The 13,378-nt window shown below is 45.6% G+C and overlaps 2 protein-coding genes across 2 annotated transcripts in view; both read right to left on the bottom strand.

Annotated features, from left to right (window-relative positions):
* CNPPD1 (cyclin Pas1/PHO80 domain containing 1) overlaps window positions 1-241 on the bottom strand; it is a 30,987-nt gene extending 30,746 nt beyond the window's left edge. The window contains exon 1 of the mRNA XM_030209902.1: window positions 36-241. Coding sequence (XP_030065762.1) covers window positions 36-119 — 84 coding nt within the window. The 5' untranslated portion in view covers window positions 120-241. The remainder of the gene's footprint in view (window positions 1-35) is intronic.
* A 9,178-nt stretch (window positions 242-9,419) lies between these two features.
* The window catches only part of ABCB6 (ATP binding cassette subfamily B member 6 (Langereis blood group)), a 79,045-nt gene continuing 75,086 nt past the window's right edge, over window positions 9,420-13,378 (bottom strand). The window contains exons 19-20 of the mRNA XM_030209983.1: window positions 12,501-12,569; window positions 9,420-10,243 (exon numbers count right to left, since the gene is read on the bottom strand). Coding sequence (XP_030065843.1) covers window positions 10,054-10,243; window positions 12,501-12,569 — 259 coding nt within the window. The 3' untranslated portion in view covers window positions 9,420-10,053. The remainder of the gene's footprint in view (window positions 10,244-12,500; window positions 12,570-13,378) is intronic.

Raw genomic sequence — 13,378 nt, forward strand, 5'->3', positions numbered from 1 at the left:
GTCCGAGGTTTGGGCCCGATCCGGTGGCTACTCACCGTCAGGTTTTGCAGGCCAGTGGGGAGAGGAAAAGCACCATCTTCCGGCTCCTCCCGCAGGAGCCCCGCTAAAAACCCACGCATGGCCGCTTCCCCGCTCCGTCTAGGCTCTTCTCTTCCTCCTGGACCTGGATCGACTCCCACTTCCTCCCGCTCTAGTCAAAAAAACGGAACCAGACCACACCCCTTTACTACGACATCAACCTTCCTGCTTTCATCACTTCCGCTGCCGTGACGTAACACACCTCGCGCGCCGGCTTTTCCCTTCCTCGATCCTGCTCCAGCGAGTCAGCAACAAAGCGGAAGCACGCGTCACAGGGGGCGGACCCTTGAACCTCCTCGGTCTGGACTTCCAATAGAAGCCCGCGTTGTACGCCAAGCCTCTTCCTGCTCCTCCAATAGCCTTTCTCAGTGCATTCCAACGTTCACTCTCATCAAGGAGGGTTGATTGAGCAGAGGAGCCGGCTTGACGTCAAAAAAGTTGAAGCCACTTAGGTTAATCTGGGTTTCCCCCTTCCCCGCACAGCCGTCGCTCTGCGTACACTCAAAACAAAGCCAACAAACCTATGAGCTGCTACTGCATCCACGTTGTCATTCGCTATTGTTGTTGGCATTTTTATTTAATCTCATTTATATTTTCAAACATGCCAGCTTGTACAGGATACGGATGTACACAGTGGAAGTATACTACTACTACTACTTAACATTTCTAGAGCGCTACTACACAGCGCTGTACAAAATAAACAAAAAGGTCCCTGCTCAAAGGAGCTTACAATCTAAAGAACAAAATGTCAAGTTGGGGCAGTCTAGATTTCTTGGGTAGAGGTGTAGAGGTTAGGTGCCGAAGGCGACCTTGAAGAGGTGGGCTTTAAGGAGAGATTTGAAGATGGGCAGGGAGGGGGCCTGGCGTATGGGCTCGGGGAGATTGTTCCATGCATGGGGTGAACAACTTTTCATAGTAGTAGTTGCAACATAAGAACAGAGCCAGGTGGACTTCTATAGTCTATGTCCCAGAAACACCAAAGAAAGACCATGATCAGGTATATAGTATCACATTCATTGTTGATTTTAAAACTTGAATTGGTGATGAGTGTGACTGTTGGGCAGACTAGATGGACCATTCAAGTCTTTATCCGCCATCATTTATTATGTTACTTACTAGTAAAAAAAAGGCCCGTTTCTGGAGCCAATGAAACAGGCGCTAGCAAGGCTTTCCTGTGCCCCCCCCCCCCCCCCCACCGAACGCACCTTGGTTGTTAGTGAGGGCATTGCGCCGCCGTGGCCGCCGTCGATGTTGTTGAATAAAAGCATGAAAGATGGGGAGTGGAAAGCTCCATGATTACAACAAGCTGTTTCAACACTAAATCTCCTGAGGCATGAGAAAAGAAGGTGACGGACATTAAACATCAGCCAAAGGCACGGCTCCAGAAAGTCTGTAAAGAAGGGGGAGCAATAAGGGAAAACAGATGTAGCATGTTCTGCACATGATTAACAGCGTTGTGGTATTCAGAGACTTGCACAGGAATGTTGTATGAGAGAATTAGTCAGATGCCAAAGAAGAACGGTATAAAAACAGAGTGGAACAAAGAAGTAGTAAGCATTCTGACTTGTATATTGCTTATACAATGCTTCCTGAATAAGCTCATTGATGCTATTCAGTAAATTCTGAACTAAGAATAAACTTTTTATATTAAATATGAAATTCGTCTAGCCTTTTCTTCAATGTGTGACTGTGGCCCCCACACCCAACGCACCTTCGTCGTCAGTGGGTGGCCCATTGCAGCGCCCTGACCGTCGTCGATGTGAGTAAATTGCTCCGCCTCCGCCCTCAACATCATAACGTTTGACGCGAGGGCGGGCCCCAAGACTGTGATTTTGTTGGCTTCAGAGCTTCGAACTTACGAACCTTGGCTTCAGTGACATCATCAGACAATAGAACGTTGAGGGTGAGTTTTATATATATAGATTTGCTGCTTGATATATTCAGCAGAAGTTAGCCAAATTGACGCCAAGCTTTCTAATATGATTTGCTAACAGTATTTTCTCAGTTATTACCCAAATGTGAACACAATTATAATGTTAATGTGACAGAACAGTGGGGTTTTTAACACCTGTAAAACTGCCTTCATTAATTCTTGAAGTGCATTTCTCTACTCCGGCCAGCAGGTGGTGTATGTTTCTGCTTAAAGTTGTTACAGAGAGAAGACCTGCAGTGATGTGGCCAGCTTTTTTTGTTTTAACTTGTTCTGGGTGCTGATTGGCCTGGAGTTTAAAGCTTCCTAAAAGGTACTGGTTTTGTCTTCAGTCTTACCCAGGGAGAAGAAAGTAACATAGTAAATGACGGCAGAAAAAGACCTGCACGGTCCATCCAGTCTGCCCAACAAGATAAACTCATATGTGCTACTTTTTGTGTATACCTTACCTTGATTTGTACCTGTCCTTTTCAGGGCACAGACCGTATAAGTCTGTCCAGCACTATCCCCGCCTCCCAACCACAAGCCCCGCCTCCCACCACAGGTTCTGGCACAGACCGTATAAGTCTGCCCAGCACTATCCCCGCCTCCCAACCACCAGTCCCGCCTCCCACCACCGGCTCTGGCACAGACCGTATAAGTCTGCCCAGCACTATCCCCGCCTCCCGCCACCGGCTCTGCCACCCAATCTCGGCTAAGCTCCTTAGGATCCATTCCTTCTAAACAGGATTCCTTTATGTTTATCCCACGCGTGTTTGAATTCTGTTACCGTTTTCATTTCCACCACCTCCCGCGGGAGGGCATTCCAAGCATCCACTACAGATCTGTTTGCTGAGGCCCTGAGTTCAGTTATATTTGATAATCTGTGAGCAGCATATGTCCTGATCTCCCCAGGTAGATAGTTTCATGATTGATCCATATTTCAGTTACCTGTTATTGTTTGCTGATTGCACATTCAATTATTTGAAAGGTATTAATCAACAAACAAACTTTTTCCAGAGACGGGAAGTTGGCAGAACTAGAGGATATAAATTGAGGTTGGGGGGGGGGGGGGGGGCAACTCAGGAATACCCTCAGGAATACCAAACAAGCTTAGTGGGGAGTAGATGGCAATACCAGTAATTGGGAAGCAAAGCCAGTGCTGGACAGACTTTTACCATCTGTGCCCTGATCGTGGCTGGACAGATTTGGATGGGCTGAAGTGGGGCTTTGATGACAACTTCAGAATTTGGAGAACAACAGTGCCGGGAAGACTTCGGTCTAAGCCTTGAAAATGGCAAGGACAACTCAAGATCGAGTATACATATGCAGTATCACATCATACCTTATGCTATGAGTTTATCTTGATGGGCAGACTGGATGGACCGTACAGGGCTTTATCTATTGTCATCTATTATGTTACTATGGTTAATTTCTTTGGATGACCTGAGAGTTGGATCAAGGAAGAGTGCTAGATGTGGTGTATTTAGATTTTAGCACAACAGCTGGCCAGAACCGTATTTTCGAAAAAGACGGCCGGCCATCTTTTTTTTTCGATAATACGGTTTAGCCCGGCCAAATGCCAGAGCTCACCAGGGTTGAGATCACTGGTTTTGTTTTTCAGCGATAATGGAAAAAGCTGCCCGCCATCTCGAACCCAGCGAAATGCAAGGCATTTGGTCATGAGAGGAGTCAGCATTCGTAGTGCACTGGCCCCCCCTGACATGCCAAGACACCAACTGGGCACCCTAGGGGTCAGTGCGGTGGACTTCAGAAAAAGTTCCCACATGCATAGCTCCCTTACTTTGGGTGCTGAGCCCCCCAACCCCCCCCTCCCAAAACCTACTACCCACAAATGTACTTAGGGGTGATGGGGGCAACTACATGTGGGTACAGTGGGTTTTGGAGGGCTCCCATTTACCAGCACAAGTGTTACAGGTAGGGGGGGATTGGGCCTGGGTCCGCCTGCCTTAAGTGCACTGCGGTACCCACTAAAAGTGCTCCAGGGACCTGCATAGACGCAGGCCTCTAGGACTTGTTGCTGCTGTATAACCTTGGCACACCAGTTGACACCTGAAGACTAATCTCTTTGAAAAAGTCCTTTATTTGAATAAGCACGTTTATTCACAGTTAACTGCAGATCAGAGGTTGTGCCCCACTGGCAAAGAGTCTCCCTGGTACTGAGATTAGGTCAGAGCTGGCAGAATGGTGTACAATGCCCTCTTTCAGCAAGATTCAAGATAATAACTAAGTTCTCTAACATGGGTAACACATGAAAGGGATCTAAAACTGGCTTACAAAAATGGCCACTACCTCATGGACTACCGGAAACAAAACTGGACACACTCTGACCCAGTTAGCAGGGGGAAAAGCACCATGGGAGTAGAGCCCACTACACTACACCCACCACAATGCATTGCTGATGTGACTCTGCAGTGCACCTAACAGAAAAGGTGTCACACTCACCCGAGAGCCACATCACAACCAGGGAAAGGCTGTCAGAGGATAGAACACATTCTGCTGTCATGGAGGTGGGTACGGCTTTTGAGGCTGGCAAAAAAGGTTTTTAGTTTTATTGTTTTAGTGTGGGAGGGGGTTGGTGACCACTGGGGGAGTATGGGGAGGTCATCCCCGATTCCTTCCGGTGGTCATCTGGTCAGTTTGGACACCTTTTTGAGGCTTGGTCGTGAAAATAAAAGGACCAAGTAAACCGGGCGAAATACTGCTGAACACCGCTTTTTTTTTCCCATTATCGGCGAAAGTGGAGGAGTGGCCTAGTGGTTAGGGTGGTTGACTTTGGTCCTGGGGAACTGAAGAACTGAGTTCGATTCCCACTTCAGGCACAGACAGCTCCTTGTGACTCTGGGCAAGTCACTTAACCCTCCATTGCCCCATGTAAGCCGCATTGAGCCTGCCATGAGTGGGAAAGCGCGGGGTACAAATGTAATAAAAATAAAATCTGATAGCCACACCCATGCCCGCCTTCGCTAAGCTAGACATGCCCCCTTGAACTTTCGCCGGCGAAGCAACAGGAAAGCGGCGATGCTGTCAAAAATGCCACTTTCAATTATACCAATTTCGCCGCTTTTAAGAAATCCCCGGCCATCTCCCGATTTATGTTGGGGAAATGGCCGGCGATCACTTTCGAAAATGAGCTGGATAGTGTTTATATGCCTACCTTTTTCTCTGTTTCTTTTAGGATCTCAACCCAGTACCAATCCGTGCCCCCCTCCCCCCCCCCAAAAAGAAAATATTAGCAACCTATTACCATATCCTACACCCTACACAAAGATATTATCAACCTAGCATCAACAACCACCACACACACACACACACACACAAATATTATCAATCTATCACCAGGGTTCCCATATTTGTGGAGACAACAGAGGACATAAAAAATTAAAATGGGTTGTTACCTTTCCTAAAGAAATATTTAATTGTAGCAAATGTGTGTAAATGGCTTTTAATTAATGAACCAACTGACTTACAGTACAGCAGTTGATAGTAATCTACTTTTCAAAAACTTCTGGATTTGAGTTTGACCGAGTCTGAGCCCAGGCGCACTTATCAGAAACGCAGATATCCCTCAACAACTTTGGCTGTCTTCTAAGATACGTGTAGAAGTATTTGCATGACATATGCTTAAAGTTGTGCTGCACAAACATAATTCTTTTGCCTCTCTCTCTCTCTCTCTCTTTAGTGCCCTCATGTGTCCAGACAGACTAATAGGCCAGAGCTGGTTTCTCTCATGTGGGTAGGTATGTTGGTCATAAAGGAAAAAGAGGAATTGTCCTAAAAGTTAAAACACCTGGAGGACATATCTGAAGAAGTGCAAAAGGAGGAGGAATGGATCCTCAGAAGCTTAGCTGAAATTGGGTGGCGGAGCAGTTGGGGGGAAGAGGGGGTGGTGGTTGGGAGGCGAGGATAGGGGAGGGCAGACTTATACGGTCTGTACCAGAGCCGATGATGGGAGGCGGGACTGGTGGTTGGGAGGCGGGAAATACTGCTGGGCAGACTTATATGGTCTGTGCCCTGAAAAGGACAGGTACAAATTCAAGGTAAGGTATACACATATGAGTTTGTCATGGGCAGACTGGATGGACCATGCAGGTCTTTATCTGCCGTCATCTACTATGTTACTATGTTCTCTTAAATGAGGACATAAGTAATGCCACACTGGGAAAAGACCAAGGGTCCACGACAGGACATATGGTAACCCTACGTATCATGAACTCCCCACATACAAGATATGATCAACCCAGCACCAACAAATCCCCCCCCCCCCCCCCCCCCCCACACACCTATTACCAGCCTTTGACTGGGTTACTTGAGGACATTCAGTTTCTTCTTCCTGGATCACTGCATTGTTGTTGTTTTGTGCTTAGGGTCATTGTCTTGTTGAAAGGTGAATCTTTGTCGCCAGTTCCAAGAGATACTCAAACACATTGAAATTTCTTTATAACCCTTCTCCATATCCTTTGTCAAGACTTTTTTTTGTTTCTTACTCTTACTTCTGAACATTTCTATAATTTGTCTTTTCTGCCCTGTGTAGACCAGTGAAACAAACTTTTACTTGAATGAATTTTGAGCTATATATATTTTTTTGACAGCAGAAGTGAAAGATCTTCAATGGAATGAAGCCTTTGGAAGGGGTGGTACCTAGGTGCATGCCTATCTGTATAGCACGTGTGCTGAGATCTGAAACCAAGACCCTGTCTTTCTACAGTTACCCTCAGGACTTGTCCCATCCTGACATTTATCCATAAATTCCTGAAACAGAAGTGTCTACTCAAGCCAGAACTATTTTTTTTTGTGTTTGTGGGGGGGGGGGGGGGGGGGGGGGGGGGGGGGGAGGAGGAGCCAGGGTGGCTGGCGGGTCAAGCATTTCCTCTGTGTTCCTCCATCACTGCCGCAAAATCATATCTGTGCTGGCAGGGCAGCTCAAGCCCTGCCAGCCAGAGATTCTCTTCTGGAGCCCTCGCCCGTGCTGCAAAAGCAGTGAGAAAGCTGGCAGAATGCTCCAACCTTTGACGCAGGCTCTTTCACATATGCTCTGTCTGAACTGAGCATGGGTGGAAGTAGCGGCATTGGTGGCTGGTGCACCCCGCCGGCTTCCTGCAGCTCAGGCAGCACAAGTGTGTGTGTGTGTGTGGGGGGGGGGGTGTCTCAGGCCGAGACTCTTCTTTGGCTGGTGGGACTTGATCAATCCCGCCAGCCTTGAATATGCTGTTGCAATTTTTGAAGGGTGTAGGGGGGGGGGAGGCTAGGCCCCCAAGCCCCCCACCCCAGGCTACGCCACTGGTCCAGATACTGCATTCACTTAGGAAAGAAATGCCCCTTACCCACTGCCCCTCCGAGGTCCAAGCTGAAGGCACCAAGATAGTATCAGCAGGCCGGGGCACATGCAAGCACATAACTGTTATTTTCTACAGCATAAAGTGGCTGTGATCATTTGAAATTTATTATCCACATGGATTCATCACCTCTTACGAGACTCTTTCTTTCTGTGTGTGATGAGAACCTGTTAATCTAGCATACACCTGCCTGCCTGTGGTCTAGTCCAGGCTCCATACACTTAGCAAGTGCTGCTTTGCAGAACCTCTGGGAGCTTGTGACAATGTGTGCACACAAGAGAGAGCTACAGTTTATGGCAGCAGCCTTCCTCATAGCACAAAAAAAACTGCAAAGCTTTGAACAGTTCATAATTTTATATTACATTAGAAAATCACATATACAACCTCAACAGTCCATGCCATCAATAAAGCAGTGTGTGTAACTTTAAAAAATACAGAATGCAATTAGGTATTTGGGGACCTGTGCAATAAAGACCAGTGTGTACGCTTAAAGCAGAGTCTGGTGCTGTCAATAGGTACCCACTAAAATTACCGTCTACAGGTAGGTTCATGAGCGTATGTCATATGCAAAGGCGGCTTTAGTGGGTGAAAGGTATGCTCCCATTCAGCTATTTACCATACTCCAGTAAGACCTAAAATGTAGAGGATAATTCTATGAAATTAGGCGGCACATTAGCACGTGGAGTGTAAACGCCAAAATCCCCCTTACGTACTATACTGCAAATATACCCGTATCTTATGCAGCATGTATTTCTCAGACAGATGGACGGAGCAAGGGTGGGACTCGTAAGCGTGTAACTTATGTGCATGTGACCAGTGTAAACGCTCACCTCTAATCTACACAATAAAGAGGCACCTAACTAGAGGCGCAGTGTTCTAGAATTAACCCCCCTCCACCCGACCAAATGTTCACATATTAGATGCTGCAGCTTCTATATTTCCCAAGGTAACTAAACCAAAATGGTAGGGCTGCTTAGCACGAGGGACTTCTTCTCTCTCAAGCTATTACAGTTGCAGATTTACCTTCCTTCCTCAAGAAAATGACCCCCCCCCCTCCCCCACAAGAAGCCTTCATAGTCCTTCAAGTACCTTCACCCCTCCACAAAAAATAAGGCCATGCCCACATGTCCCACTCTCAGAAGCCAGCCCCCAACCCTATCAACTCAGCCAGAAGACCCCCCCCCCCCCCACCGAATGACAATTGCTAAGAATACCACTACTGCTATTTATCATTTCTATAGCGCTATTAGACTTATGCAGTGCTGCACACAATACATGCAAGAGACACTCCTGCTTGACAAAGCTTACAATCTAATCAAGACAGACAAACAGGACAAATAAGGGAAATACTTAAGGTGGAAATGATAAAACAGACCTGGGTACTGTACAAGTGAATAGGACTTATGAGTTAAAAGCAGCATCAAAAAGGTGGGCTTTTGGCTTAGATTTGAAGACGGCCAGAGATGGAGCTTGACGTACCGGCTCAGGAAGTCTATTCCAGGCATATGGTGCAGCAAGATAAAAGGAACGGAGTCGAGTGGACTGTGGAGGAGAAGGGTACAGATAAGAGAGTTTTACCCAATGAACAAAGTTCCCGGGGAGGAGTGTAGGGAGAGATAAGAGTGGAGAGGTATTGAGGAGCTGCAGAGTGAATGCACTTGTAAGTCAATAAAAGGAGTTTGAACTGTATGCGGAAACGGATAGGGAGCCAATGAAGTGACTTGAGGAGAGGGCTAACTTGAGAATAGCGACACTGTCAGAATATAAGAATGCCTTTATACCATGCTGAAGAGCCTCCATCCTGTCCAGTACTGCTACTGAATTCTGAATGACAGCACCATCATGTGACTCTGAAGTACTGCCCCAGTGGCTCCAACTGCAGTTCAGCAGCACTGCCAGCTAGGGGGCTCTAATGGGGTCCCCAGAATGTTTAAAAGGCATTCTGGAGATGTGTGTGTGGGGATAGTGTAGGTCTTGTCTTCATCATGAAGGGGGTACAAGGAGGCAGCTTTGCCTGTGAGTTCTCGCCTTGAAGGAGAAAGGGCAGTTCATAAAGGGAGGTGTTTTTTGAACTGTTTTTTTTTGTTGGATCTTGCGGTGGGAGGGGGAGAAATCCCATATTAAAAGGGGGCGGTTAGCATGGGTCATTTTGTGGCATCTAACATGCATGCTCTACTTTTTGTGTTAATAGTGTACACGTGTGTTTTCAGGTATAATATTTATTGACTGACTTGTTGCTAGTCGTTACATATCAAAATAGAAAAGAATTCTTTGTATTATACTGGCAATCTTCAATGTATAACTTACAGATCTCATTTCCTCTTTAATAAAAATCTTTAAAAAAAATGTACACATGCTATTATCAAGGGAGATTTTTCGTGAGCACTTGCTAAAATTCATTGCATCGTCCATTAAGAAGCACTTCAGTGTGGATGTAAAACTTTCAGCGTGGCACACACACAAACATTTTCAGTGCGAGTTTTATTGTGTAGGTTCCCTGGTGTTCTGTAACCACACACATGCAGGAGCAGCGAGGTGAAAATCGGCTTGTATCTTCCCCTCACGGTGTATAAAACTTCATAAAAGCATCTCCTCTCCCAGAGCACAGCTGGACGAGTGAAGAAAACAGTGCAGTGCAGATTCTGTAGTGTTTGCTAGGAACAGGACGAGAAGATGGTGCAGACTCACTTGGGGGGGGGGGGGGGGGGGTCAATGTCCCTTCTTGGTGGGGGTCACAGAGTCTCTGTGTCCTTTCCTTGCTGACCCCACTATGGGCTGTAGTTTCTCAGTGCTCCTGTCTTTAGTCTCCGTGTCAGAGGCAGAATCGGAGTCGCTGGCCTGCTGCTGCTTTTGCCACATGCCTGCATACACACCACCCTTTGCAAGGAGCTCCTCGTGTCTAGGAGAGGGAGAAAGACAGAAGTCACCAGCAGCTACAGAAACAGCAAATGCTATAGAAGAAGTAAACAAGGTGGAACAAATCCTAACATAGAACAAACTTAACAGACATAAAATAGGGAAAAGCACCAAACAGTACTTTCTATCACGACACTAGTCTTTGGATAGGTGTGTCCTGAAAAGCATCGTACGTGTTGCTGGGTATACTTTCTATCACGACAGTACGACATGTGTCTATAGAAAGCATCGTACGTGTTGCTGGGTATATTTTCTATCACAACAGTACGAAATGAGTCTATGGATAGATGTATCCAGAAAAGAAAAGCATCGTACGTGTTGCTGGGTATACTTTCTATCACGACAGTATGACATGAGTCTATGGATAGGTGTATCCAGAAAAGAAAAGCATCGTATGTATTGCTGGGTATACTTTCTATCACGACAGTACGACATGTGTCTATGGAAAGCATCGTACGTGTTGCTGGGTATATTTTCTATCACAACAGTACGAAATGAGTCTATGGATAGATGTATCCAGAAAAGAAAAGCATCGTACGTGTTGCTGAGTATACTTTCTATCACGACAGTACAACATGTGTCTATGAATAGGTGTATCCTGAAAAGAAAAGCATTGTACGTGTTGCTGGGACGACACGAGTCTATGGATAGGTGTGTCCTGAAAAGAAAAGCATCGTACGTGTTGCTGGGTATACTTTCTATCACGACAGTACGAAATGAGTCTATGGATAGGTGTATCCTGAAAAGCATCGTGCGTGTTGCTAGGTATACTTTCTATCATGACAGTACGACATGTTCTATGGAAAGCATCGTACGTGTTGCTGAGTATACTTGCTATCACGACAGTACAACGTGTCTATGGAAAGCATCGTACGTGTTGCTGAATATACTTTCTATCACGACAGTACGACATGAGTCTATGGATAGGTGTGTCCTGAAAAGAAAAGCATCGTACATGCTATTGGGTACACTTTCTATCACGACAGTATGACATAAGTCTATGGATAGGTGTGTCCCGATAGGAAAAGCACCCTATGCATTCCTGGGCACGCCTTTGGGTGTATATGTTTTCTACTTGCTGTCTTCGTCTCTAGTTCTTTACAACTCAGAGATAAGCATAAAAAGTCTTACGTCTCACCTACAAATACAAAAGTCCCAAAACTTAAAAAAAAATAAACCCGCACAGAAAACTTGTGGGAATATCATCTTGTTTTCCCCCCTCCCCCCATAATGTCTACAAATGCATCCATGGTCTCGCTCCCCTCTCCCCTCTGAAAATAGGTGTCTTTCAAAGCCTCTATCTCCCTACATCCACAGATTTCATGCATTATTCCAGTCACCTTCCCAGTGTCTTGCTGCTTGGGCCTTCTCTCTGGTACAAACACCTCCAAAATAGTCAAGCTGGGAAAAGTCTTCTGAGCCAAATGAAGGCAGCAATATTCAAAACCTTTTACATACATAAACATTCTCTGAAAACTGAGTCTCCTTGGTGCAGGAAGAAGTACACCCAAGAGAAGAAACGAGTAAAGTTAGGTCAGATGGAGGGAAGGGCCACATGAGAGATTGTCAAATCTCCAAGCATGTTCTGCATCTCCTCCCATACAGGGTTTTGTAGCTGCATGGTGCATACCAAGTACACTTTCAAAGAGAGACCACAGGGTTTTTAAACTGCTTTCTAAAGATTTCCTCTCTTCCTGTCAATTCCTGCTACTTCTTATTTCCTTTGTATTCAACCATTAGTTGTAAGTCCGCTGGGAACAGGAAAATACCTACCGTACCTAAATGTAATGCACCTCTAAAGTTGTGAGCTAAATAAAATAAAATTAACCCTCCATAATGGTTGGTTACAATCAATCAGTATATCCGAGTACATTTCATTAATTCAAGGACAGACCGGTGTCACCTGGAACCCCAGGACTGACCTGCAACCAGAAAAGATTCAGGCCCGACAAAAAGTGTCACACGCCCAGCACTCCTTGAATGTACACTACGGCAGCCTGGAAGTTGTATAGCACTTAGGTTTACAGTCTCGCTAACTGAATGAAAAAGCTGAACTACTGCTCCCAGGATGCATCAGTGCTCACAGAATCACCAGTAACGTCAGGATGCACCCGCAGAACCCTTCCCTCATCTGAATGGTCTGTGGCTATAAAGACATTCACGAGTCCTCAGAGCTGTAGGTCTTCTGAGTGCTCTCAAAACCTGGGGTTTAAGAAGGGTCTCACTGCCGGGGGTCTCACCTCCCGCGTTCCACAATCTGCCCTTCCTTCAGCACAAGGATCTGGTTGGCATTGATGATAGTAGAAAGTCTGGAAAGTAAGAATGGAACAAGTTTAGTACATGGGCCACACCATCAGCAACCGTAATACAACAGACTCCAGCCAAATGGGCCTGAGTATCAGTAGATCAAAGGAAACGCAAGGGTTCCATCCCCAAAATGTTCAACGTTCCCCACCCCCAAACACATACGTTTACAACAAACTACGGAAAAATATCCAAGGATCCCACAAAATGCAAAACAAGGTCACCGTTCTGCTGATTCAACCTATAACCAGGCCTCACCAGACATCAAGCAAAAGCTAACAGGTTAGTAAAGATACTTTTATTCACATTTTCAAAGGCTATATAAAAGAAGAGACAGTAAGTACACTGTCCTATCAATTCACAAGTCATGCTTCATATATTCTGAGGGTAGCGTGATCAACACAACACTTGCAAAACACCGGGGAGACGAGTGGTGAAGAATGATACTTTATTTTAAAAACTCTATTAAAAAAGATTCGACACAGAGCTGTGTTTCGGCACACAACGCCTGCCTCAGGAGTCTACAAATTAAAAGAAATACACGATTTCAATATATAAAAACATGAAACTTACCAATATAAAAAGAAATAAAACAAAAGGGTTTAAAAAATACGTATAAAATATATAAATAAAGTATCTTTCTTCACCACTCGTCTCCCCGGTGTTTTGGAAGTGTCATGTTGATCACGCTACTTTCTTGTTTTTTTATTTCTCCCCCTGTAGCGGATCTAGTTTCTCCACTTTTGTGGGTTTTTTTTTGTTTCCTCTCATGTTCTGAGGAGACATAACCAGTTTTCTTACCAACAGTTTGAGT

The sequence above is a fragment of the Microcaecilia unicolor genome, chromosome 7 (assembly GCF_901765095.1).
Source record: "Microcaecilia unicolor chromosome 7, aMicUni1.1, whole genome shotgun sequence".
Lineage (NCBI taxonomy): Eukaryota > Metazoa > Chordata > Amphibia > Gymnophiona > Siphonopidae > Microcaecilia > Microcaecilia unicolor.